Raw genomic sequence first — 27,960 nt, 5'->3', positions numbered from 1 at the left:
CAGCTCATTATACTTACCCCAAACATTTGGGACCCAAACCATATTTAGGGCCTCGAAATACTATAGAGACTGGAGAAAGAGCTCTTTTTGACCTTTCACAATCCATTTGCATCATAGTGGTATGACACGGTCAAAATAATCATCCTAATATAAGTATTTCCTTCCTCAAATCTTTGTAGAACATCTATTTGCAGTCCTTCGTTTGGTTTGATCAGTTCATCTGGCAGCTTACATGGTTTTCTGCAACAGTTCATTTGAAAACTTGCTGTGGTTTTGAATATTCTATGTTTATCTTAGGTGTGGGTAATGTTTGAAGCAAAGCACTCACAGAAAGAAATGGAAATATTGCCCACCACCACCGTCACATATAGGTGAAATGCCACATTAGTCATTTACAGAAGAAATGTTGGCAGAGCCATTCTCTAGAAAACCCTGGAGAATCAGACTTGTGACCCAGCAACATCCTCATATTGTATGGTAATATGTTGTCTGTTCATGTGTGTGAACACTTAAAAGCCAGTCTGCAATTGCTAAAACTCTATAAACTGTAGATGAATCATACCCAACATAAGTGTCATAGACTCTCGGTTCTGTGGAACTTCAAGACATTTAAAAAAACTGCTGATATTTTTGGAAATTCTTCAGCATTGTTGAAGGTTATGTTAATGATGAGTTTGTAACATCTAAAAAAAAAAGTTTTTCACCTTGAGGCAAGAGTTGCTTTTTTGCAGCTATCTTTTTCAAGGCTAAATTGTTTAAAGTATGTTTAAGTATTTGACGCCGAAGGGTAATTCCTCGTTCAGTTTCAAGATCCTCATTTTTTTTTGCACTGGCCAGACGCTTAATAATACTAGTACAAAGCCATATTCACAGTGCGTGATATTCAGCCTGTTTTCTGTGTGACAGATCTGTATTTATTTGTTTGGTTTCAGGGAGGATCAAATGAGCTCAATGGCTTCACAGAAGCAATGTTTATACACATAATAGGTGTAACAAGAAAACTATAGAGTTGTTTGTCCGGAGTATCTGCTGTGGGCTGTATGTGTTTCCTTTACTTTGTGTATTTTTGAATATCAGGTTAATGGATTGTAGTGTAATAGTATAGAGTGTGACTGAATTCTTGCCAGTGCTTTGATGTCAAATTAAATAAGGAAGCGTAACTTTACACAATTATAATATAAGTTGTATTTTATTATATGCATCTAACAATGCTTTTTAAGCTGTCCACAACCCTTTTAAAACAGACCTGTCACCCATTTTTGGGTCACGACCCACTATCTGCTGTATTTCATTGGTGTCCCACCCCCACCCGGCCAATCTGTTGTCTTGAAAACAAAGTCTGTCCGCTGGAGAATCCATCTCATGTGTGCGCAGACGAAAGTGAAAATACATTTGTGAAACAAATAGTGGATGTAGACTGATTGTCTTTGTCTTTTATTTGGAAAAGAACCTACGTTTTGTCTAACCAACTTCTGCTTTTCGCCAAGCGGCTTTCCTGGTACACATATATTCTCTCACAATTTCATAGAAGCTGGAGGAGGTGCGGTAGCAGTTGTTAAAGGGGATTCGGATTGGCTGGCGTGCATGAGAGCGAGACATGTCATGAGTGAATGCTTCACACTCCCCGCCCCTTATTGTGAAGTGTCTGGACTCTAGGTTTATTTGGGCAATGTGTATGTGTGTGAGAGCAGCAAGAAGACCATAGAACATAGAAACAGAGCAAACAGACATCAAAAATAGAAATACATTACAGATAGATTTAGATTCACAGATGCTTTTGGATAAGCTTTGCTGAGTCTGTCAATTCTACATGGACTTTTGAATGGGATTTATTTACTGCTTGACCACAGGACTGATATCTCAGAAAGATGGAGGTCAGTATGGTTTACTTCTAAATCATCTTAACTTCTTCAGAAACAAAGCATCACTTCTTTGGGTACATCTTTAGATCAGTTCAACCCTCAGTGAGGTTTTAGAACTAGTAATATGAAAGCCATTGCTCAGGGGAACCTACCATCATGCTGTCAAGAACCGGTTTTCTGTACAATACACTTTTTTATTTTCTGCTCGTCGATGACCAACTGCTGGGATTTCACTGTTCAGATGTGGTGTCAGCCTGTAACCCTTGCCCTCACCACCCTGAGCCTCATATAGACCCCCAAATTTGCAGAGGGTGCTGTGTAATGTGATACCGCTAACCCTCCGAGTGAAAGGAAGAGAATGGCACTTTATGGCTGTCGTTAACATGCTCTCTTCTTTTGAAACTAGGGTCGAGTTAAGTTGGAGAGGTTACAGGTTTGATGGAAGGTAAAACTTCAGTTAGATGTATATTAGCACTTTTAACTATGCCTAGTGAAGAAAGTCCCTGCTCTTTATAAGCATATTGACCTGTGGTTATCGGATGCTGCTTTTGTGTAGTGAACAACATAAGTTGAACTTCTGATCTTTATTTGTCAACCGCAGTTGCAATTTGCACCTTCTTACATGTCTTTGCTCGTAATTGCAAAGCCAATCAGATGAGTATTATGAGAAAGGCAGCACAGGTGACTAAATATTTTTATATTTGCCCAGTGTGACACATTAAAAGTATCATGTGTGTTTCTAAGACGAATGCTGCTAGTTTATGTGTCTGATATGTTTTGTGCTTGTTTCTAAATCTATATCCAATTTTGGTAAGATTTGTTTAATGGTTTTGAAAGACGTCTTTTATGCTCACCAAGGCTGCATTTTTTTTGTATATATATCTAAATACAGTAATATTGTGAAATATTGTTACAGTTTATTTTTTATTTTATTTTTTACAATCTGAATATATGTATATTTTATAATGTATATAAAATTCCAGAATTTTCAGCATCATTTCTCTAATCTTCAGTGTCACGTGACCCATCAGAAATCATTTTAATATGCTGATTTGTTGCTTTAAGAAACATTTCTTATTATTATCAATGTCGAAAACAGTTGTGCTGCTTAATATTTTTGTGGAAACCGTGATTTTTTTTTTTTCACAATGCTTCAATGAATAGAACATGTTAAAAAAAAAAAAAAAAAAAAAAAAAGCATTTATTTGAAAATACAAAGCTTTTGTGACATTATAATTTAGGGGTGGGACGGTTCAGATTTCTCACGGTTCGGTTTGTATCACGGTTTTAGGGTCACAGTTTCGGTACAGTTTGTTATGTGCTATGTTCAGTAAAAACAAGGACAATTGTCAAATAAAGATAAAGAAAATAAAAACAAATAATCTAACTACAAGAAACAGCACAAATAAATACATGAGAGCTAAGATACAAATAAAATAAACAATGCTTTACAGGTTTTTCAGGTATCTAACAGCTTTCAGGTACAGAAATTGAATAAAGTAATCAAATATAAAATAACACTGCAATTAAATTTATTTGAATAGTTAAAGATGAAACACTATTGAAGTTACAAAAGCTGTTCGGTCAAGAGTGATTTCTTCGTGCTTTGTCGTTCGGTTAACATTAAAACTATATTAGACTGCTTTCCCTTTAAGACATAATTCAAAGATCCAGTACACTGATACAAATACACATGCGTTGTCTGTCTCGTTTTTCTCCTAATGGGGCGTTCACACCAGACGCGACTTGGGCGAATAAATCGCGCTATTCGGGCGTAGTTGGACGCTTGAACATTTTGAGATTACTCGCTTCATTCGCGCGTGAAATGGCGCGAATTTTCGCCAATGTTCAGATTTTTCAACTCGCGCGATTCGCGTGTCAAACGCCCGAAACGTTCTATTCGCGCCGCCTCATGATGCGATTCGCGCGAATCGCGCCGCAGGATGTTTATATGCGTCTTTGCATTGACTTAACATGTAAATCATTCGCGCTTAACGCTTCATTTGCGTCTGGTGTGAACGCACCATAGACGTAACCTACTATGTTTGTTAGGATACTCGCTAAGATGGGCGTGTTGACATAATTTTTGTGTGAATTTGTCCGTTTAGGTGCAAGTCTTGAAAGAGAATTTGCGCGAGAGTATTTGCGCTTTGACGCGGTTCTCTGTGTACGCGCTTCGGATGAGTAGCCTACACACAAATCTCCTCACAGCGTGCGCGAGTTCTCTTTCGCGTCTTAACGGATGAATGTTTAAATTGGCAAGGTTTAAATGAGTTTAGTTTAAACACAGTCAGCAACGTGAGATGTTCAGTTCTCACCTGCGCTCGCGTCGCGCGCTATCAACATCCGGGTGATGACAGCGTATATGACTGCTCATAGAGCTTTCGGAACATTTGTTTACAGTGACTGTTTTGTCCATGTTCTTTTAATCATCGCTGTTGTACCGTATCAAAACTAGAATGCATATCCATCGACTGAAACATACATTAGCCGAATCCGTCTGTCTGTTTTGCACGTTGTTTTCTGCGTCGTCAGATTTGGGATGAACCGCAGTGCAAGCGCGTGCCGAACCGTGGGTGGAGAACCGAACGGTTCGATTTTTTACAGCGAACCTATTATAAATGTATTCACTGTAACTTTTGAGCAATTTAATGCATCTTTGCTGAATAAAAGTAATTTCTTTCAAAGAAAAAAACTCTTACCAACCCCAAACTGTTGAACATTAGTGTGTGTGTATTATATGTAATGGCCATACTTCCAAGTTTCTCCCTCATTTGACCTTTTGGCCATTTCTGTGCTCTTCCTTATATTGTGTATTTTAATCATCTGCGATGTGGTGTGACAGATATTAGTTGCGAAATCACACCCACAGACCGGTCTGATTCCTCTTACCCACATTTCCAACAAGAACTATTGTGTCCTTCATGCAATCTAGGCTTTAACTTATGTATAGTTACTTAATCAAATGGTTATGACCAATTAATTTTTGGAGAACTTCAAGGGTTAGTTCACCCAAAAATGAAAATTATTTCATTTATTACTTATAAGATCTTCGTTCATCTTCGGAACACAAATTAAGATATTTTTGATGAAATCCGATGGCTCAGTGAGGCCTCTATTGACAGCAAGTTAATTTACACTTTCAAACGCCCAGAAAGGTACTAAAAACATATTTAAAACAGTTCACGTGAGTACAGTGGTTCAACCTTAATATTATAAAGTGATGAGAATACTTTTTGTGCACCAAAAAAACTGAATAATGACTTTTCAACAATATTAAATATGTCTTTAGTAGCTTTCTGGGCATCTAAAAGTGTAAATTAACTTGCTGGCATAGAGGCCTCACTGAGCCATCGGATTTCATCAAAAATATCTTAATTTGTGTTCTGAAGATGAACGAAGGTCTTACAGGTGTAGAATGACATGAGGGTGAGTAATTAATGACAGAAATTTCATTTTTGGGTGAACTAACCCTTTCATTTTCCTCAACCAAAACTGGTACTGAAGTCATTGAAAATGAGCATTTAATTAATCAAAGACTTTTCCTCTTCAATAAAAATAGTATATTCAACATATTATTAGGTTACTTTTTGCAACTTGTATCTTACGGTAGCCTATTTAAAAAAAAAAAAAAAAAAATACTGTAAGATACAACATATAATATCTATAATCTACATTTGTCATGCATGTTCACATTTAATTTAACACAAGAACAGAAATAGTGCAGGTTAAACAACTAAAACTCTGAATTTGGGGAAACAGATCTAGAAACATTTGTGACTTGGGCTTGATGTTGCCTCAGCTATAGGAAGACTTCAAAATGTGGTGACAACATGTATGCATAAAAAGCAGAAGACGTGAAGGGTCAGGAAATTGGCTTCTAAATAAAACCAGGCAAGGAGAGAAAAAAAAACGCTCTGCAAAATAGTTCACTCTCTGGGCCTCATCAACCCTGACCCTTTATTTGCACTATATCATAATCATGACTGGCATGATCTGCAGTTTATCATTATGCTAAATCTTCTAATCATTGTATTGCATAGATGTATGACATTTCCGGTGAGGCATCAATTTCAAAACTCTTAAATTTCCAAAAGGGGAACTTGTTGCTAGTGATTGATGATTTAGCTTACTTGTATATATCATATCTAAACATCAGTCAATCATTATTAGCTCCTATATCCTCCCTGGGAAAAAGAAATAAATAAGAGTCATGGGAATCAACGGGTCCCAGGAAGTGGTCTCTGAGTCATCTCATTGTTGTAACACGGAAAATAGTAAGGGAGCTTAAGTCAGATGATTTATAGATACAATGAGTGGGGAGTTCATGTTCACTGACCTGCTTACCAATGTCTTACTACAGAGGACTTCATCCCTGCTCCATGGGAACCCACTAGTTCCAACCCTTATCAAACAAGCAGCTAATCAAGCTCTTTAGGATCGCTTGAAAATACAAAGGCATGTGAGCTGAAGCAGGTTGGAAATAAACTTTGCAGGACAGTGGGTTGAGCAGGGTTGAAGACCTCTGCCTTACTATGACCTAAACCATCTTCTGCGTTCAATGCTGAACTATCCAGAGATCACTAACCTAAATTGAGTATGCGGTAGCACTCTCATTTACGGTTAAATTTTTGTTTTTAATTTAAGTGAGCATTAATTAATGTATTGTGAATAAATAGTGCATGGCCAATAGTATATTGGCATTAACCTAGTTTAATAAATGCTGTTGGTTGTTAGTTCATGATACCTAACCCATAAATGAAAATTCTGTCATTAACCCTCATGTCGTTCTAAACCTGTAAGACTGTTGTTTATCTTTGAAATGCAAATGAAGATCTTTTTGATGAGCTTCTGTTTCCCTACAGCCTACACAATTGCAACTTTGACGCTTCAAAAAGAGATCTGAAAAGTAATCCATATGAATTGAGTGGTTTAGTCCAAATTTTCTGAAGAGACTCGATCGCTTTGAATGAACAGATTAATTTTGGTATTTTACTAACATATAAACATAGATCAGCGAACATAAGCAGAAGCTCAACAGAACATGAATGACGCATGAGAACAAACCTCTTCCGGAAGCTCAAACCAATGAGGTTTATTCTTGGAACGACATGAGGGTCAGTAATTAATGACAGAATTTTCTGGAAGATCGAGTTAAGACTTATGAAATTAAACATAGAAAATGAAATTAAACATAGAAAAACATTAGAAAATGTATTCAGGAAGAATTTCCATTTCATGCCGACTTTAAAAGACATTCAGGCTGCATCCAAAATCACATACTTCCCTGCTATAGTAGGCAAAAAACAAAAAGTCAAAGGCAAAAAGTACCCGGATTGACCTACATACGATGGACTCATTAATATCCTATGAGGCCATGGGAGAGGATTTGTGAATGGCAGTGACTTGATAGGTCACTTGATAAGGGCAACATGGCGAATGTAGTACATCCAGATTACATACACACTGTACATACTATAGAACATACTTTTTTAGCGATCGTGAAGTAATTACTTATTCAAAATTAGTACCTATGCGATTTTGGACGCAGCCTCAGTTTTATTTGAGGCACTTAGTTGCTAGTGAATATAATTAAGCACAATGCTATGTTTCAGTTATGCCTGTGAAATAATCAGTCAATCTGACCATAAAGTAATTATGGTAACACTTTACAATAAGGTTCATTAGTTAAAATTAGTTAACTACATTAGTTAACATGAACTAATAATGAACTGCACTTATACAGCATTTATTAATCTTTGTTAATGTTAATTTCAACATTTACTAATACATTATTAAAATCTTGTTAACATTAGTTAATGCACTGTGAACTAACATGAACAAACAGTGAACAACTGTAACGTTAACAAAGATTAGTAAATACAGTAACAAATGCATTGCTCATGGTTAGTTCATGTTAGTTAATACATTAACTAATGTTTAACCAATGAACCTTATTGTAAAGTGTTACCGTAATTATATTATTGTGGTATCATCAATTTAACATATATCCTGCTAAAACATCACATAAAGAAACAAACTATATGCTTTGCATATTGGTCAGAAAGTCCCTTATTGTGAGTTCTTGAATTGAATAAGATGCAAAGTGGACCAGGCACCATTCCTATAGTCAAAATTCAGGCTCAGTGAAACTAGTGCTTGATTTTCTTATCATTGCTAGGCACTGTGATGTGCTTTGTCCCATTACACTGCTATATATATATATATACATATAAATGCAGTTAAAGTCCGCATGAAACAGAAGTTGCGATAGTCTATTCTTCCCTATTGTGACATATATCAGAGTGAAACGGCATTTCAAATAAGAAAGTAAATGTCATCAGAGAAGAGATGTTGCTGTAAAAGAGAGGGGGAGTCATTTTGATTAAAGATTATAAGGGCACATAAATTTAAAAAATAAATAAATAAATACTGCTGAACACAAGACAGTTGATGGGGACTCATTGACTTCCATAGTATGGAGAAAAAATACTATGGAAGTCAATGGGGCCCAATCAACTGTTTGGTTACCGACATTCTTCAAAATATATTTTTTTGTCAAAGCAAAAAAATGCAAAATAAGTGTCTCGGTGCTCTTTGGGTGCAAGAGATAGTTCAACTCGTAAAATTAAGGATGGTCCAAGGCACTAGAATCTTATAGAAAACTTTTTTAAAAAGCCTTTATTTCATCATGGCTAAATATTAAAACAAGTGCACGGTCTACACACATATGCGTTGCGGCTGATTTCACACCCTGACGAAGGCAAAATCAGCCGCAGCGTGTAGGTGTGCAGACTGTGCACTTGTCACCTGTTTTAATATTTAGCCATGATGAAATAAAGGCTTTTTAAAAAAGTTTTCTATAAGATTCGAGTGCCTTGGACCATCCTTAATTTTACGAGTTGAACTATCTTCTTTTGTGTTCAGCAGAAAAAAGAAATTCATACAGGTTTTGGAACAACTTGAGGGTGAGTAAATGAAATAATTTTGAACTATCCCTTTAAGTTGTCACTTCTAATCAAGCCTCTACACCAGGATTATCCAAGGAATGATTCAGAGCTTGGAAAGCAAGTGGAATTTTCTTGAGAAGACAATTTGCATGAAGCACCTCTCAGATGATCTACATTGCATCACTCACTCAGTGTCGGAAAGTCTAATAAATCAACTTAACAAGGCAGCTTCCTGTCCCTGTAAATATGCTCATTGCCTATGCCATGACCCTGTGTGTGCACTACAAATATTTACGGCAAAGCAATCCTGTCAGTCCAAGAGAAAATATTCTACTTTTCTTTTTTGGAAATATAGATCACTGTCTAATCAACAACCTCTCTGCAGTCTCAAATATGTGTGCAATTAAAGGGATAGTTCACTACAAAAAAATGTTTGAGTGTGGTTTGGTCCAATGTTGTATGGACCCCAATGACTTTCATTGTATGGACAAAATTGGTTAAAACATTCTTCAAAATATCTTCTTTTGTGTTTCGCAGAAGAAAGTAAGCCATACAGGTGTGGAACGACTTGAGGATGAGTTAATGACATACGTTAATGGATATTGCATTAGAAAGTGGTAGAGATGAAAAGATCTGACGTATGTGTTTGCATCATTCTATGCACAGCAATAAGTGTTTTGTTGTACCTAGAATCATCTGCTGTGAAGTGCTGATCTGACTCACTAGGGTTTTGCTCTTGGCAAATGGGAGGCAATTTTCACACACTATTGTACATCACTTTTTGCAGAAAATGTTAACACATTCTTACTGTAAAAGCTAACACTTATGGATCAATTCTGACAGTATACTTAGAAATTGCACAGAAGCATCATGTTCAAAGAAATGTATGTAGTTCTCTAAAGCAATGAATCTTAATTTCATTTAGAATTTTGGTCATTGTAGGAGCAGCTTAATGTTAGAAGTAAGAGATAATGTACAGTCAGTGAGTCTTTATTGCTAAATAAAATCAACAAGGTGATCAGGATCCCCATTCAAATGGGTTTATTGTTTGATAATATTCGTCTGGCTGTTATATTAATTTATACATACAGAAATAATGAGATACATCCTAAGTTTGGGTTGGTAAGATTTTTTATGTTTTTGAAATGGGTCTTATGCTTACCAAGGCTGCATTTATTTGATCAAAAATATGGTAAAAACAGAAAAATTATGAAATATTATTACAATTTAAAATAGCTGATTTCTATTGTAATATATTTTAAAACATAATTTATTCCTGTGATGCAAAGCTGAATTTTCAGCATCATTACTCTAGTCTTCAGTGTCACATGATCCTTCAGAAATCATTCTAATATATTGATTTGGTGCTCAAGAAACATTTCTTATTATCATTAATGCTGAAAACAGCTGTGCTTAGTAAAAATCTTTGGAAACGTTATAAATGTCTTAATCTCTTAAAAAAAAAAAAAAAAATGGTAACACTTTGGTATTGGGAACACATATTCACTATTAACTACGACTTTTGCCTCAATAAACTCTTAATTTACTGCTTATTAATAGTTAGTAAGGTAGCTGTTGTAGCGTTTAAGTTTAGGTATGGGGTAGGATTAAGGGGTGTAGATAGAATATGGTTATGCAGAATAAGGCATTAATATATGCTTTATATACTAATAAACAGCCAATATGCAAGCTAATAAGCAACAAGTTAAAAGGGAGAATTTTTCCCCATACTAAAGTGTTACCAAAAAATCTGACCCCAAACTTTTAAACAGTAGTTTGTCATCAAAAAGGTAAAAAAAAGAAGAAGAAGAAAAAAAAAGATATAGTTATATCACCCAGTATACTAGTTATATCACCCAGCAGAAAATTATTGCTGCGATTAACCAATCAAAATCAAGTATTTCAGTAAACTGTGCAATAAATGCTGCTAAAAACCTAAAAATGTAGATATCATTAATATGTTAAAGCACACCATGGCATGATGGCAGTTTTCATCTCACAGGAAAACAAGACGTGCAGAGAGAGAGGGTGTGAGACATGAAGGAGAGAGACAGCTGCTTCTTGAGAGCTGAGGCCAGCTGTCCGAGTCTGATCCGCGCAAGCAGGCGTGTGCAGGAATCCCAGCTGAATTTGACCTCCTTTCTCACTGTACACACGCGCATACTCCAAACACAAACTTAGAAATGTACACACTCAGCAATCTTCCCTTTTAAGACATGTGTACAGTCATACACACGAGGGGCAAATTCATTAAACATCCACACCATTTCAGTACACAGAAATCTGCTGGTTAGACTACTTAGCTGTAGGAAACATTGTGAGCAATATTCAAACCAATTTTTTAGCAGAATTATTTCGGTGATACTAGAATCACTAAACATAATGGCAAAAATAATGCTTTTCTTGAATAACCTCCCAGTCATCCATTGGCTGGGGCAAACGGATAGCCCCGCCCCACACTCACGCCGTTGGTTGAGCCAGTGTTGCTATGTCAGGCAGGTCAGGATGCTCAATGTTTTAACCATAGATAAATATATATACACAGATGCCTCATTAGCTGTTTCTAAAGGCTGCAATTGCGTGGTGGAACTATGACGTCACTTTGTAGGCCGATCAGCAGTTAGCATCACGCTGGTTCCCTCGAAAAAAAAAAACCAAATAGGATTTTCCCATAGGCTTTTGGATTATTGCAGAAATTAAGTTCTGTGATCAACAAAAGTTTATGATACTTACACATTTTGTCCATCAAGATAATTTTCACAGATGAACACATCTTTTATTTTGAAGCCTAAATGCAGTCACCATAAGCAAAAAGCTAATAAGTGAGCTACACCACAGTCGCACAGTTTCAACGTCGCCACCACTAAGCTTCCGACAACTCCTTCAGTCTTTATCAAAAGACTTTTTCCCTGAAAGTTTGGATTAGAATAGTTTGTAAGAGTGCAGTTAGAAGCATAACGACGCTGAAAAAGCAGACTGAGCTTACCTGTTCGGCGTGACAGCCTCTCTAGTAAGATTCAGCCACTTGCTAGCAACCGTCATTTTCAAGACATGTAACAGCTTACAAAATCATGGGTAGGTTAATACTGATGTATTTAATGTTATAGAATGAAACATGAAAGCATCTTGAGCTTGTGTTTACCACAAACCTTATTTCAGCCATTTAAACAAAAAACCCATTCACTTTGTTTCGATGGAACGGAAGTGCTAAAATGCTAACTCACTTCCTGGTTTTGGCCTACAAAAATGTGTCATATTTTGACCACTCTATATGAAAGCCATCTGTCATATTGGAACAGTCAAAGCCAGTCTGTGAACACTCGAGAGCAAGTTCTGTCTGCAACCGTAGTTATACGCATGTATGAATATCTATATCTACAATAGACTTCAGCAGAGGACTTTGCTAAAATGACACAATACAAGACGAAGGCGTTAGCTAACACGACATTAAAAACTTACCATAGTTTAAAAACCTGTAATATTGAGATAATACATATAAAACACAAACCAACACAGTGGTTTTTATGAACAGAGGCTGTGCAATGTTGTGAAACCTCATTGATTTTTACCATGAGTGACTAGAGCATCTAGTCTGGGGTGGTCAAATGTGGCAACTATGAATGTGCATCTATGATTTTAACCTCTCAACCAATGGATGACTTACACCTTTAAAAATGATTTTCCTATAAGTTGTAATTAAACAAAGATGATTGGATTATATTTTACAAGAAAATACTATTCCAGTATTTCTACTTCACTTTATTTCACATTTAGCCTCATTACTGTGCTACTTAACATTTCTTTGTAATTATTTGTGACATTAAGTGAAAAAAGTTTTAAATTAAATCCAACACCATTTTTTTTCAGTGTAGTTTTCTCTGCATATTAGGTAACATCACAGAAACATGTTACTGCTATTCTAAAAGCACTGTCATTCCTTTCAGCGCAAACTTGCATCCTTTTTATGCAAACTTGGCATATTAATTATTGTAGATGTTTTTTAATTTTTTGTTCTGCTTTTGGCACCAATAGAAAACAACCAACTAAATAGAAAATGAACACATTCATTGTCAGTTTAATATTAGTATCAATGTGCTCATGAAGATATGTAAATGACAAACACAACCACAAGAAATATGTTAATATTATTTTGTATGCTGGCAGAACCACATCACGCAATGCCTACTTTAAAATAAAGTATGTTAGGTGCAAATTCGGGTTTCGTGCTATTGTTTGCAGCTAAGTTCCCATGCATACACAAAGCACGCTGGGACTAGCCCTGCTGTGGTTTGGTCTGTGTGAATCGGAGTAGGAGGGCCTGCGGTTTGTTGTGGTCAGCGTGCATTAACCAGTGCCTATGCTGCAATCAACTGGAGGGTTGCGAGCGGAACAGGTGCTTAGTATGTCAGCCATGTGGGCTGAATAGAGGCTTTGTCATGGAGGCTCCGTCCATGAGCCATTTAAGGCAGCGCATACGTCTGCCTCTTATCAGCAGGGAGTGGAGGTTTGAGGAAGGAAGGCTGTCTTGTGTGTGGGGGGAGAGGATATGGGGTTGGGGAGCTGAACATCAGCTACTGAACACACATGCATACACACATACACACATGTACATTGCAATGAAGAGGAGGTGGCACCTATTCCTGCAGATAGCTATTAATTTTAGCAGTTATATTTTGACATGTTATTAGGGTGGTTGTGAGTCATTACAGAAATATTAAAATAATATTATGTTAAATACAAGATCTGTTTACAGCAGTTATAAAATATTGCATTTAATTAAATTACATTTATACTATGCCATTGAATGCTCAAATCGTTCCAATTATTTTCAAGTAGACGCACGGCTAAAGTAGTTCTAGGTGCAGTGTTGCCAAGTCTGCAGTTTTCCCGCGAATTGCACTACTTGCAATTGCCGCGGGTGGTTTTCATGTCGGCAATGATATTACGCAGCATCTCTCACAAATGTCTCCATGGTTGCAAGGCACGCTCCCTGTGCAAGCAGGGGGTCACAGGCGCTGCGTAATATCATTGCGCCTGCTGCAGCCATGGTACGGCAGCAAAGTTCCTTGATTATTACGCCGGAATGAGAGTATAGTTCCTAGCCATATCGGCCTAGAAAATCGCAACTTTTCATTTGCCGTCGGTCTTAGTATACGATGTAACTACAAAAGAGTCAAGTTTTAAATAGGAAAAATATTGAAACTCTTTGGTCATTTTTTAACGAGATGCTAACGGTCTAATCAGATTCAATGAACTATGCTAAGCTATGCTAAAAGTGGTACCGCCAGACCCGGAGATCGGCTGAATGGATTCGAAAACGGTAAAACTCAACTGTTTAACTCTAGGGGAGTTGGAAAATGAGCCTATTTTCAAAAAAAGTGGAGTGCTCCTTTGAGTCTGACGTCACGCGGCAGCGCTTCCTGATCTCAAACCACAAGAAAACAACAAATGGTGCTAATATACACACACGATGTGGTGTAATACTACCAAAAAAATTATAATCATAACCTTTATCTCCATGCCAAAATTCCAGATGGCCAGACAACGATTCATCTTTTTTAAATCGTTAAATTATTAATGTCTGTGACGCTGTGAGCACGGAGAATGTGGTGTAGACTGTAAGTATTTAAAATGTTTAACTTTTTAAAATGATTGATGTTTAATATGAATAAATATTGCTCATAAACGGCCGTCGATGGCATTCCCAAGTGAAACGAGTCAAGGCTTGGACCCGGAAACGGCGTTCCTTACGTCACGACTTAACAAGCGGTTTGGGCGGGTTTTGTTGTGAAAACCTGGCAAACCTCTAGGTAGGTCTTGACCGCACTGCAGTTCCTTATCACTTCACCAAATGATTTCAGTTATTTCAATAGGTCTTACAGTATACAACCGCAAAAGAAACAAAACCCACAATGACACCGACCAAGCAAATAAATCTAGTAAACAACAGGATGAAAACGACAAATTATTGTCATGGTTTTTGCCACAAAATACGTTTTATTGTTTCCTGAAAGCGCATACTTCCTCGCGCTCTCACTCAAACGTACACACGTAACGTTACTGTATAGTAAGGACACACACTCGCACAGAAACGTTTTGTCAGCGCTGCTCTGACGAACTAATCAGTACAATGGTTTAGCAACCTAAAAGATACGTGACATGTCTCACCAGCGAGGTAATAACTGTGCAGTTCTTGTGGTAGATAAACTTACAGTTTCACTATTAGTAGACACTGCTGCCGTTAGAGATGCACACTTGCACAGACTCAGGTAGGCTAATTCACATATGCTTATTCTCTCTCTCTCTCAAGCGCGTTAATAACTGTATCAATGTTATTATTCTGTTATTAAGGCTCAAGCCTCCATTACTAGTTCTGAAATTATGTTTTGGAATTAGCAACGGATGCTTGGGATGAGATGCGTAAGAAATTAGTCCCACACACAAAAGTGTTTTAAGGACAAAAACCTGACAAATGTCTTGAAATACAACAGTGTCTTGAGGTGTGGGAACCCTAAGCGGAATAATTGACTCCGGGCTGTTGAATTTTTAGAAAATAATGCACACCCACTTCGCGTCGTGGCCGCATTACCACCTCGGTGTGCATTATTTTCTAAGAATTCAACAGCCCGGAGCCAATTATTCCTTACATAATTAAAATAATGTATAAAATGAAAAACTACTTGAAATCTGATCTGACCGTTTAAACTGACAATTTAATTGGATTTGTGTAACAGTGTAACAGTCCGTGTTCACACAGGTTTTTCTCCATTATGTTCGCCAGTGCTGTACGATGTGATGTTTTATTTCAAGCATGTGCACTGTTGCTGCTGAGGAATTTGTGAGCACATGGGACGGGATTTAAAGAGACGTGTGCACAATACTGGGAGCGCGTGTGGTGATGTGTGCTGAGTGAGTGGCTCTCCAGATGTCACCCACATCATATATCTTGTTTACTGTATGATTTGCAGCTGCAGGTGTTTGTGTTTATGTCTGAGGGGTTATTTATAAATAACTGTACAGACATCTGAAGTACCTCAGTATCAAACTCTGGAAATGCTATTGAATTTACAGACAGTCAGAGTGCTTTCGATATTTCTGCTAAAAATTACTTGAATGGATCTATTGTTCACCCTGTTTCCCACAGATAAGTCTAGACCAAAAAACCCCAAATGTTGTATTTTGGGATTTTATTGTAGACATATAGGGAAGTGTGTGGAAGATGCTTCCTTTTTTTCTGAAGAAAATTGTTGCAGGAAGTGAAAACCAAGCACTGAGAAAGGCTTTTCATCCATACACCTTTGGATATCCATATTCTCAAATAGTACTCAATGTGAAAAAACATTCTTTTTTTGGGGGTCGGGGGTCATTCAGGTTTTTTTTGTTTATACATACATGTGCACATATTCTTGGGATCAGTACGATTTTTTGTAATGTTTTTGAAAGAAGTCTCTTATGCTCATCAAGACTGTTTTTATTTGATCAACAATACAGTAATATTGTGAAATAATGTTACAATTTAAAATAACTCTTCTCTATTTGAATATATTTTAAAATGTAATTTATTCCTGTGATGGCAAAGCTGAATTTTCAGCATGAAAAACGTATTGAAGCTAAAGTCCACCCAGAGCAATTTGTTACAGTTGGATACATGCACAAATCCAATGGCTACACACGGTTCAAAAGGAGACGTGCCAAATGGATGTGACGTACGCCATACTAATCGTTGATGTCAACGTGATATCAATATGACATCAATTTGACGTCTAAAACATGACATTGATTTGATGTAAATTTAATGTCAAACATATTAACCTACATATACATTTAACCAAATTCAGTGTGGGATTAACTTCCCATTTCACCCAATTACCACCAGAAGAAATTGCCGTCCAAACTGAATTTAAAATGATGGTATTGATCAAGCATCGTCCAAGTCTTGACTAATATTTGACATCAAATTGATGTCAAGGTGCCCGATGGTATCCTTCAATCATTCTCATATGATAAATTGCTGCTCAAGAAACATTTATTATTATTATCAATGTTGAAATTTTTTTTTTTTTTTTTTTTAGAATTCTTTGATTAACTTAAAGGTTTGCCATTTATTTGAAATGGGAATTTTCTGTAACATTAAATTTCTTTATTATCACTTTTGATCAAGCATTAATGCATTAATTTAAGCGTTAATTTATTTTAAAAAATCTCATTGACCCCATATATATATATATATATATATATATATATAAAAATGTAAGCAGTAAGGTACAAGAGGCTGTGCTGTATCATGAATAAGTCACGGCTGAAGGGTTGTGCGTAACAACGCCCTTCAGCTGTGACTTATTCACGATACAGCACAGCCTCTCGTACCTTATTGCTTTTATAAAACGGTTACCACACAATACAGTGATACAATTGATACAATAAAAAATATGTATCAATGCAACTTTATGAAGTAAAATCACTGGAAATCGCCGAAAAAAAAAGTCCCTGACCGTGAACAGCAACAGAAGTTACATTATTACGCCATTAGATGGCAGCAAAGACTGTCTTTATGGAAAAGACTGAATTGTTGTGAACACGGAACAAAATGCAACTGACAAATGCTTTGACTAGCGCTGTCAGTCATGGGAAAACCCATTAACTGTTAAAAGGACAAGATATTGCAGTGGACATTTAAACATATTTTTTATTATGAACATAGGACTGACCTGAAGGAAAATGCTAAATCTGAATGCAGGTAATAAACTCACTCAATCGATCTCTTTCTCACAACACTCTTCTACATAATACAGTAAGATTCAATAAACAATATCAATTGAGACAATATTGTGAATAAAAGACAGCTATTGACCAATCAGAATCAAGGACAGGAACTAACCGTTTTATATACAGTATATATATATATATATATATATATATATATATAGACATAACAAAAGCATTTTATCAACATTATATCATGATACTGGTAGTATAATATTGCAATAAGGCAAAGAAAATAGTCTGTTCAGACTACAAAAATGAAGTATATTTGTGTTGGATTTTTGCTGCCTATCTAAACAAAGTCTCAGAGGATATCTAGGGAACAAGGTCACAGGGATTCTTTCAGCAGGGCTTCAAAGTCGTGCCTAGTTACGCACTGGCCCATTATCCTTGTCACACAAGGCCATTGTTTATTCGAAGCCAATTCCAAGATAGCGCTGCCATCCGTGGTGCTCCTTCATTGTGTGTCATTGTCATTACGTGTCTTCTTCTGACCACAACTTGTCTTAAAGGACCAATCTCTCATATCTTCTGTCTTCTGTTTCCTTTAGACCCTGTTTGCCAGAGCTCTTTTTGACAACACAGCCGAAACGGAAGATGAGCTGGCTTTTCGCAAGGGTGACATCATCGTGGTGCTAGAGAGAAATGTGGTGGAGAGCATCGGCTGGTGGAAATGTTCTCTTCATGGACGTCAGGGCCTGGCACCAGCGAACCGCCTGGCTCCCCTTTCCCCAGCTGAGGCTGAGAAAGTTTGTGCGAACTTAAATGTACAGAAGGACTACTTGAGCAACCATAGCCATCAGAACATCTATCAAACTCCAAAAGCTACCAGGCCACCAGAGAATCATATTTATGAAGAAATGAATGCAGTATATAAAGTGCCCCTTCAAGCCAACCCTTCACCAGATAAGCACAAGCCACAAGAGGATCCAGAAAGAACCAGGTCTCCACATGAAGTAAGTCTCTCAGCACATTTTCTATTACCGCGGGTCTCGTTTATGTTTTATGCAATAGTTAGTTCCTTTGTTTGAATTTGATTGGTCCAACAGCACTGGAACTTTTCAGCTTTCCAGACTGTCAGTTTGTCCATTAGTGGTGGTGAGGATTATTTCGTGACTATTTCCTCAGGTTCATTACATATATTTCCTCATCATTACACCTGTAGATGACAATAAGTGACTTGTCTTTATGAGTGAGTCATTGAATTGAATCATTCATCCAACTGATAAGTTCAAACACTGATTCACTGAATCATTCATCCAACCGACTCATTCAAAACATGGATTAATTCAAGACTAAAAACAAATGACTGGCTACATCCGATTATGCATACTTCCTTATATAGTAGGCAAAAAACAGTATGTGAAATGACTATTAAATTTAAATTCTCGATATTAAGGCCATGCGGCCATGAAAGAGGATTTGTGAATGACAGTGAAGTAACGAAAACCGTGCAACGGTTGTGACTTTGCTTGAAACTCTTTTCGTTGGCAGAGCAAAAAAGACTGAAAATTTTCAAAAATGTAACACTCAAAAGCAATATCCCCCTTGCAATCATAAAAGACAGATCTGAATATGTAGATGATTTAGTATACATTGAACTGAGGCTAACAACAAGCAAAGTCTCGGAAACCCCTGCTGGCAAAGAGTTTACAGATGGGGACCAGGGCCTCTCTCTGCGGGGACAGGTATGTAGCACAGGGGCTTTATGAGCTTATAAAAGAACAGCAAAGACAGAATTCAGACACCACTAACTGCAACCAGAAGATCCAAGGCTGAAGACCCCAGAGAAAGAAAGAGAGAGAGAGGGGAAGAGAGAAAGACAGAAAGAAAGAGAGAGAGAGAAGTGTCTGTGCAAGTTACTATGTAATAGGTGAGGCAACTGGGTGCACATGTTGCCCACTTCCCCTCCTGCTCCAGGGAGAGAAGTTTACTATAGTAGCTTATAGCATGGCTTCAATTAGAAATCTGGGTTAACTGGGCACATATACAGTAAAGTGCATAGCACTTTGAAGGATCCTTACTTGCAGTAAGAAGCGGGCCACGTGTTGACACCTACATAAAGCATTGAATTGATTGTTTGTTTAGTTAGGTTTGTGACTAAACATTTATTTTTGCTCTTTTCAGGCTTTAACCCCTCATCCCAGAACTGGTACAGAAATATATGATGTCCCAAGCCCGGTGAGAAAACCCACCTTGTTCAAAGTAAGTCCTCTTGAGGTTTTTTAATCGGTTCATTAGCCCAGGGTTTCATTTACACTTTAGTTCACCAAAATATTTCTGTCATTAATTACTCACCCTCATGTCGTTCCACACCCGTAAGACCTTCTTTCATCTTCGGAACACAAATTAAGATCCGAGAGTTTTTTTTTATCCTCCATTGAAAGCAATGAAATTACTACATTCAAGGTCCAGAAAAGTAGTAAAAACATTGTTAAAATAGTCAACGTGACTACAGTGGTTCAACCTTAATATTATGAAGCGACGAGAATAATACAATACAAGTGCGCAAAAACAAAACAAAAATAAAGACTTTATCCAATACTGAGCTGACGTTCGCACGTAGAACCTGGAAATGCTGCAATGTAAATAGCATAGCAAAATGAGAGGGGAGAGACGAATTTGTTGAATAAAGTCGTTATTTTTGTTTTGTTGAACCACTGCAGTCACGTTGACTATTTTAACGATTGTTTACTATTTTTCTGGGCCTTGAATATGGCAATTTCGTTGCTTTCAATGAAGGATAAAAAACCTCTCGGATTTCATCAAAATATTTTAATTTGATGAACAAAGGTCTTACGGGTGCGGAATGACATGAGGGTGAGTAATTAATGAACTAACCCTTTAATATTTTTTTTTCTTTGGGTCTTTATACATGAAAACATGCTTTTATTTGGGGGTCCTTGGAATTGAAATGTTTGAAAACCCTCACACTAGTCATTTTTGGTTAAGAAATACTCTGCATAATAATATTGATAAAAGTTAATGCCATAAACTGTCTAACTTGTCTTTTGAAGCCATCTATACGGCAACCTTTGGAAAGGAAAGCATCACTGATGTCAAGCACAGAGGTTCATAAGCAATATGAAATGCTACAAAATGCGGCCACAAAAAAAGTAGGCATGGTAACGCCTGTACAGTAACACATAAAAACATATTAAAAGCTTGAATGAGTCTTCACTGATGTAACCCAGATTCAATACAAATTCTGACTTAAATCAATTTCAGAAATGTCAGAACCCTTTCGAAATGAAAAATTCAATTCTTTTGCTTCTTTTTTAGGTCGCCACTATAGCCCCACTAGTTTCCCAAGACCCCAATTATGATATCCCAATGCCCTCCATCAGAGAGGATATTCAAAAGCCTCCATGTGGTTATAGTACTATGCCGAAACCCTGTAAGTCTGAATGGATTTATGATGTGCCTGTCTTCCCACAAAAGCAAGGATGTGAACCTGGTCACTACGGAACCATGCCACCGATAACTATGAATTCAAACAAGCCTCTTTATGACACTTTGCCAACACACATTTGGCCTGAAAGGAAGCATGGTGTCATCCAGCCCCTCTATGACATCCCCAAACCGAGCAATGCAGTGGTGCAATCTTGTACAGACACTGGGAAGTCAACCAATTCATACATCTATGATGTTCCACCTTGCCTTAAACAAATAGAGACCCCTGTAGTTTTACCCAAACAGCAAAGCCTACCTGAAATGGATGAACCCCTTGACTACAGGGGTAAACCTGGACCCATGTATGAACAACTTCAACATTGGCCCTCAAGGGGCAGGACAACATCCAGGCAGCCTGTGGAAGGACACAATGAAAATAACAAAGACCACCAGAGGAGCTCAACGGTTTCCACTTCCTCCACAGCTTCCAGTTCTTCCAGGAGCTCCTGCGACTCCTTCATGCTGAGTTCTCCAGAGCCTGAGCCCTTGCGTGAGGTCACCATTTCACAGGAGGAAGCTGGCAACAGGTTGCTTGAGCTGCAGGAAACGGTGTGCCAGTCCGTCCCCAAGCTTATGCTGTTCGTCAGCAGCCAATGGAGGAGCAAAGAGCACCTGGGACAGCACCTCCATGAGATCCGCACGGCTGCCGAAGATGTGACTGACTCCGTCACCTGCTTCTTAAACTTTGCCTTGGATGTCAGAGGTAACGCGCAGCGGCTGACAGACTATAACCTGCAGACCAGGCTCCTGAAGCAGCTCTCCATCGTTGAAGACTCGGGCTTGATCCTTCAGCAAGCTTCAGGCGCTCTACGAGATCTGGGCTGGCTGCTGGATAAGTTAGTTCAGGATGCCAGCCAGTCCCAGACGCCTGACCACCTGGAGCGCTTTGTTATGGTGGCTAGGACTGTACCAGAGGATGTGAAGAGACTGGTATCCATGCTGAACGCAAATGGAAAGCTTCTTTTCAGAGTGCCGACTAAGGAACCAGACATGGTGGAGAATGAAGGCTCATCTGAAAGGGAAAGTAACAGCAAACGTGAACCAATGGAAGACTCAGGAATAGATGAGAGTGACTATGTGCAACTTCAGGTAGGGAAATCACACCACAAACTACTCCTATTAACATTAATTGTAAAAATACTATTACTATATAATAGTAAAATACTATATTATATTTTATAGAATTATATAATAATAATAATGTGCTGATTTGGTGCTCAACATTATTATCATTTGAATTAGAAATCTTTTGTAACCTTTTAAATGTCTTGACTGTCACTTTTGATCAATTTAATGCATTCTTGCTTAATAAAAGTAATAATTTCTTTTAAATTTTCTTCTCTTCTAAGAATTTCTTCTCTTACTGATCCCAAAATTTTGAATAATAGCATAATGTTAAGTAAATTATACAGACATGAACAATAATATTGTTATCCAATGTTATTGCTTTCCAACAGACAAAGACAGAGTTTGACCAACAACCAAAACCAGCAAAGAGCAGCTTTAAATCAAAGAAAAATGGTGATAACTTGAAAAAACAGGTAAAAACTTGTGACCCTCCCAGTATAGCTCACAGCAAACTTTTATTGATTTTAACTTTATAAACCATTTTATTATTTATTGTGTCTTCAAAAGGTTTCCAAATCACAACCCCTTAGCCCCTGCAGTCCACTCCAAACCTCCAGGAAGCCTTCCATCTCTGACCACTGCCGGCTATATTTTGGAGCCATTCAGAAGGCCATCGCCGTGCTTACAAGTAGTCTGAATGATGGCCAACCCCCTGAAAAATTCATCTCCCACAGCAAGCTTGTTATTATGGTGGGCCAAAGACTCGTGAACACTCTGTGTAATGAAGCGAAAAGTTGTGAGGCCAACCGGGAAATGTTACCTATGAGCAATCAGCTGTGTGCCCATCTCAAGCAACTGGCCGTGGTGACCAAGAAGGCAGCTTTGAACTTCCCTGACAAACTGGCTGTCCAGGAGGCACATGCCATTGCCAAAGAGTTGGCTCAAAGGGTACAACACTTCAGAATGTCACTGGAAGTCTGAGCAGCAGTTTTGCCATCTGTTAGCCCAGTTTATCATGTAGAGATGGTCTGGTGAAGACAACATGGTATTTGTGGAATATCTCAATTTCTGTGATTTGTATGCTAGTCTAACTCAGACACCCCTAAACCGAACCCCACATTTTTTATTTTTTATTTTGTTCAACTATTAGTCTGGATAAGGAGGCAGTGTTAAAGGTAACAAAGGGACCACTTATAATTACAACCTCAATTAATGATACCGAATATGTTTACATGCACAACATATGCTGATGCAAGAATAAAAGCCTTTGTACAAATATCGGTAAAGGTGCTTACATATAGACATTTAGAAATCTTAAGTGTTGCAATCAGGTGTTTTTTAATCTGATAAAAGATCATTGTTTGGATGGCCTTACATGTTGTTGGATTATTAAGAAATATCATTGTATGATTGTGCATGCAAACATAAAGACAAAGCAGAAAGTATGATAGTTGTTGTGTAGATGTTAAAGTGATAGTTTACCCAAAAATGAAAATTCTGTCATTATTTTGGCACCCTCATGTTGTTCCAAACCTGTTTTCTTTATATTTTTGTACAACAGCAGTTTATGACTGTCAAGCTCCAAAAGGATAAAACAACATATCCAATGAGTGAATGAATGAATGAAACTAATGACTTATGAATGTTTTTTTTTTACACATTGCTAGAGTAATATGGACTAATTTTATGGTGCCTTCTGGTCCATTCTGGAGCTTAAGACACATTAAGTTTCTTCAAAAAGTTTTTAAATGACAGAAGGTTCATTTTTTTTCGGGTTAATTATTCTTTTTAAAGACAGAAATACAGTAACAGTCTTAATCATGGCCTGTGCATTTATTTGTCGCATTCTTTGTGATATACTCACTCAGCCAAACCTCAGACTTTAAATTGCACTTTTATAATGCCACACTGTATACAGATGTTTGGTCACAAGTAGACAAAAATGTATGTAGATGACTATAGTATGTGCCACTTTTTTGTACAATAATTGAAAATTCAGTGTTCAAGAAAAATGTAAATATTTCCTCAATACAATTGATGTTACAGTTTTTGTATAATTTGTCATTTTTTTTCTAGTTTTCAATGTTCAGTCTTTTCTCACACAGTAAGAATGTAGAATTCTCAGTTTCTTCAGTCATGACTGTGAAACGATTTCTTGACACAAATAAAATGATTCTTAACATTTTCTGACTGAATAATGTGTATATAGAGTCATTTCTCAAACTATCTTCTTACAGATTTGTAATGACATAAGGGAAAGAATATTAAGACAGAATTTTATTTTTTAAGCACACCCTTAAGGGACTTTTAAGGTTCTCTAGCTGTTTTAAATTAACATAATTCAAATGACTTTAGATCACCAGTGTGTTAGATCAAATCTTATCACCAATGTGCCAAATGATCTGCTTCTAATGAGAAACGTCTGGCTTCTAGTGTACAAATATAAATAACGCATTGGCGCCCTCTATCGATTGAACATTGAAAAAACATTTAATTTTCCTGTAAACGGGGACCTCAACCAACAGATGGCCCCCCAGTATTAAAAAAAGCTATTAACTTTAAGAACATTAACAGTTATTAATATATTATATAATTCATAACAGATTATCAGTTAGAAATAATGTAATTAATGTAAGTTGTACGATTAAAATGTCCAGTAGGCCTACTTAAATGTTTTACTAGTATCTTTAGATTCTAGATCTAATGAATGGTTACTACTTAAGCTATATTAAGTAGGTGTCACAATTGAAATTGTGTCCGTAGCAAATACAGCTGATATATGAAAAATAGATCCCCATACAATTTAATAGCAAATAACATTAGTTAATATACTACTCCACAATAGTTACTATTTGCTAAAATTTTCAACTTTAAAACGGTTTTGAGAAATATAGCCAATATGAGACGTTTTATAAAAGCAAGAGTATCATAACATGCAACAGTTCTCCAAACGAACCGCGCCCACTGAACTCCAGACTCCTCCTCCGGTGTGACTGTACGTGCCTTGCGTCGCTCTTCTCCTCTCTTTCCCCTACACACCAGATACATCCAGACCGCAGACATGGCTCCATAAGGGTGCACATGGCGGCTAGCAGCCATGAACCAAAAAACAACTCACCAAAAACTACAGATGCATTTCCGATTTGATTGATTTTCGATTGATCAACTATCACATCCGCCGCAATATTCTTCAATCCGGTTTTCAGCATTCGGGAGAGGCTGCTTGCTTGCAACTCTCTCTCTCTCTCTCTCTGTCTCCATTTCCTCCAGGCAATTTTACGTTCTTACTCTACCCGAAATAACAGTAGATATCATATTGTAAAACAACAGTCATGGGTGTGCAGGGTTTCCAGGAATACATTGAGAAGCATTGCCCCAATGCCGTGGTGCCGGTGGAGCTCCAAAAGCTCGCCCGGGGGAGTCTGGTCGGCGGCGGCCGGCAGAGACCCCCTCAAACTCCGCTCCGGCTGCTGGTTGACGCCGAGAACTGCCTGCACCGGCTCTACGGCGGCTTCTACACCGACTGGGTGAGCGGAGGCCAGTGGAACCACATGCTCGGGTACCTCGCAGCCCTCGCCAAAGCCTGTTTCAACGGCAACATCGAGCTGCTAGTGTGCTTCAATGGCGCCCTGGAGAAAGGCCGTCTCCACGAGTGGGTCAAGCGACAGGTGAACGAGAGGCAGACCGCCCAGCAGATTGTAAGCCACGTCCAGAACAAGGGAACCCCACCGCCCAAGGTCTGGTTCCTGCCACCGGTGTGTATGGCTCACTGTATCCGCCTGGCGCTCCTCAGGTTCCACATCGGGGTGAGTAGCTGCAGATGCTCGTTGTGTGTTTGTTTTTTGTTTTTTTACATATGCAGCCATTAGCTTAGCAGAACCAGACCCAGATCAAGTGATCAGGCAAGTGCTCGTCTTACAAGACAGTGGGTTGACAGTTAGCAGGTGGCCTAGACTGGTTTCATGTTGTGTATCCAGCTTAACAAAAACAGCCTAAGAGTGTTTTTATTTATTTATTTATTTTTTCACATTTGCTGGTCTTAGCTGATTTAAGCCGGTCTCACAGTCTGGCTAAGCTGAAAAGTTTCCAAAAACCAGTCAGCAGACCAAGGGAAGGTAATCAAACTAGACTGCCAGTGAAACAGTATTCTTCAGATATGAATCAAGCCTTACCTTGGTCTGCATGTTGCCTTGTTTATACTAAAACATGTTAGAACCAAGATTGGCAGCTGGTTTAAGTTTCCCTCCCCCTGATTGAAAAGCTGAAAACTGCCCAAAACCTCTCTAAAACCAACCTACAAGCCAGCTAATCAGCTACATCCAACTACATGGGTTGGGTGTGCAGAGGAAGACAGGTCTTGGACACAAATCTGTAGGACATGCTGATGGTATCAGATCTCATTTCCACAGGCATTTGGTGAACACAGAGATGCCATCTGTACAGGCTGGCAATACGTTGACAATAAAACTGAATAAAAAGAAAGCATAAGTGAATGAATGACATAATATTAAAAAGTAAATGTGGTATAACTAATAACAAAAAAGACAAATCTTAAATATTTATTCAATATTTTACAAGGATTCTCAACAATAAGGAAAAGTGCTATCTTTGAGTGCACATTAATAACCTTATGCATTAATAACTAAATACAAACCTCTCAGAATAGAAGAAAAACGAAGAAATGAGAGCCATGTAGTAGTAGGTTGTGCTGGCAAAAAGGAAGCGCCACCTCTTCTTTTCTGTGATTGGCTGTTGCGTCGCACTCTTGTGACACAGAAATAGTAAGCACTGCTCTGTGATTGGCTGCATGCTCTCCTGCGTCACTTCTGCTGAGATTTAGCAGCCGTACAGGCTGTGACTAAGTTTATGGGCCCTGTTCTGAGAAGAGAGACATGATTTATGAGATTCTTGCCCATGAACACTTTTGTTTGCATTTATTTATTAAGTTATTTTTTTAGGGGACTTTCAGCAAAAGTGTTTGTATGTATGGATTATTGTTATTAATGCAGGCATGGAATATTATACTACTGGGATTTTTATCTACTTATCTCCTGTACTCACAAACATTGGATCAATTCAGAAACTGGGCCAGAATATGTGCAATATGATGGATTTGTTTGTTTTCCTATCAGTTAAAGGCCATTGAACTTCCTGTTGCTCGATGTATAGATTTAAAATTCACATCACAGCCCAGAATAATCTCATCAATGATTCTTTCAAATAGTGCTAATCGATTGCATCACATTATGTGATGCAATTAGAAATAACATTTCCTAGGCTAAACGTGCCACACATCCTTTCATGGAAATCTGTGAAACCCTGCAGTCTAGTCAGTCTCATCAATGTAAAATTTGTTTTCATTCTTCTAATGAGCCTTCCTGTTATTTGCTTCCTCACTCAGGTTGTCCAGACCATCGAGGATCATCACCAGGAAGTGATTGCCTTATTTAGGGAAAATGGGTTCCATGGCTTAGTTGCCTATGATTCTGATTACGCCCTGTGCAACATCCCGTGCTACTTCAGTGCCCATGCTCTCAAACTCAGCCGCAACGGCAAAAGCCTCACCACCAGCCAATACCTGATGCACGAAGTTGCCAAGCAACTAAATCTCAATCCAAATCGTTTTGTCATTTTTGCTTCACTTTTAGGTAGGTTTGTAGGATTGCCTAGCAGTTTTTGAGTCAACATGACACCTATATTGACCCTAATACATGTTCTTTGTCTTATTCTGAATGTTTTTCTAAAGACAAAATGGTTTGTCTTTATAATATTTATTTCATCTAGGATATTCCCGTGGATAAAATTAAGTCCTGCATTACCTTTGTACAAAGTTTGGGGTCACTATATATTTTTTTAAGTATACC

The 27,960-nt window shown here is 37.8% G+C and overlaps 2 protein-coding genes across 3 annotated transcripts in view; both read left to right on the top strand.

Annotated features, from left to right (window-relative positions):
- Positions 1–1,527: 1,527 nt before the first annotated feature.
- On the top strand, positions 1,528–23,637 carry cass4 (Cas scaffold protein family member 4). Its single transcript, XM_051911695.1, has 7 exons — positions 1,528–1,874; positions 18,127–18,531; positions 19,703–19,780; positions 20,593–20,691; positions 20,858–22,117; positions 22,486–22,569; positions 22,664–23,637. Exons 1-7 carry the CDS (start codon positions 1,869–1,871, stop codon positions 23,075–23,077), a joined length of 2,346 nt encoding a protein of 781 aa, XP_051767655.1. The 5' UTR covers positions 1,528–1,868; the 3' UTR covers positions 23,078–23,637.
- LOC127522103 (constitutive coactivator of PPAR-gamma-like protein 1) overlaps positions 23,634–27,960 on the top strand; it is a 19,622-nt gene continuing 15,295 nt past the window's right edge. For both annotated transcript variants that reach the window (XR_007932525.1, XM_051911694.1), the window contains exons 1-2: positions 23,634–25,902; positions 27,498–27,744. Coding sequence is in view for 1 of the 2 variants with exons in the window: in XM_051911694.1 (XP_051767654.1) it covers positions 25,429–25,902; positions 27,498–27,744 (721 nt within the window). In the remaining variant the exon portion in view is untranslated. The remainder of the gene's footprint in view (positions 25,903–27,497; positions 27,745–27,960) is intronic.

This window comes from Ctenopharyngodon idella, chromosome 11 (genome assembly GCF_019924925.1).
Source record: "Ctenopharyngodon idella isolate HZGC_01 chromosome 11, HZGC01, whole genome shotgun sequence".
Taxonomy (NCBI): Eukaryota; Metazoa; Chordata; class Actinopteri; order Cypriniformes; family Xenocyprididae; genus Ctenopharyngodon; species Ctenopharyngodon idella.
This window is presented reverse-complemented; position numbering and strand designations above follow the sequence as displayed.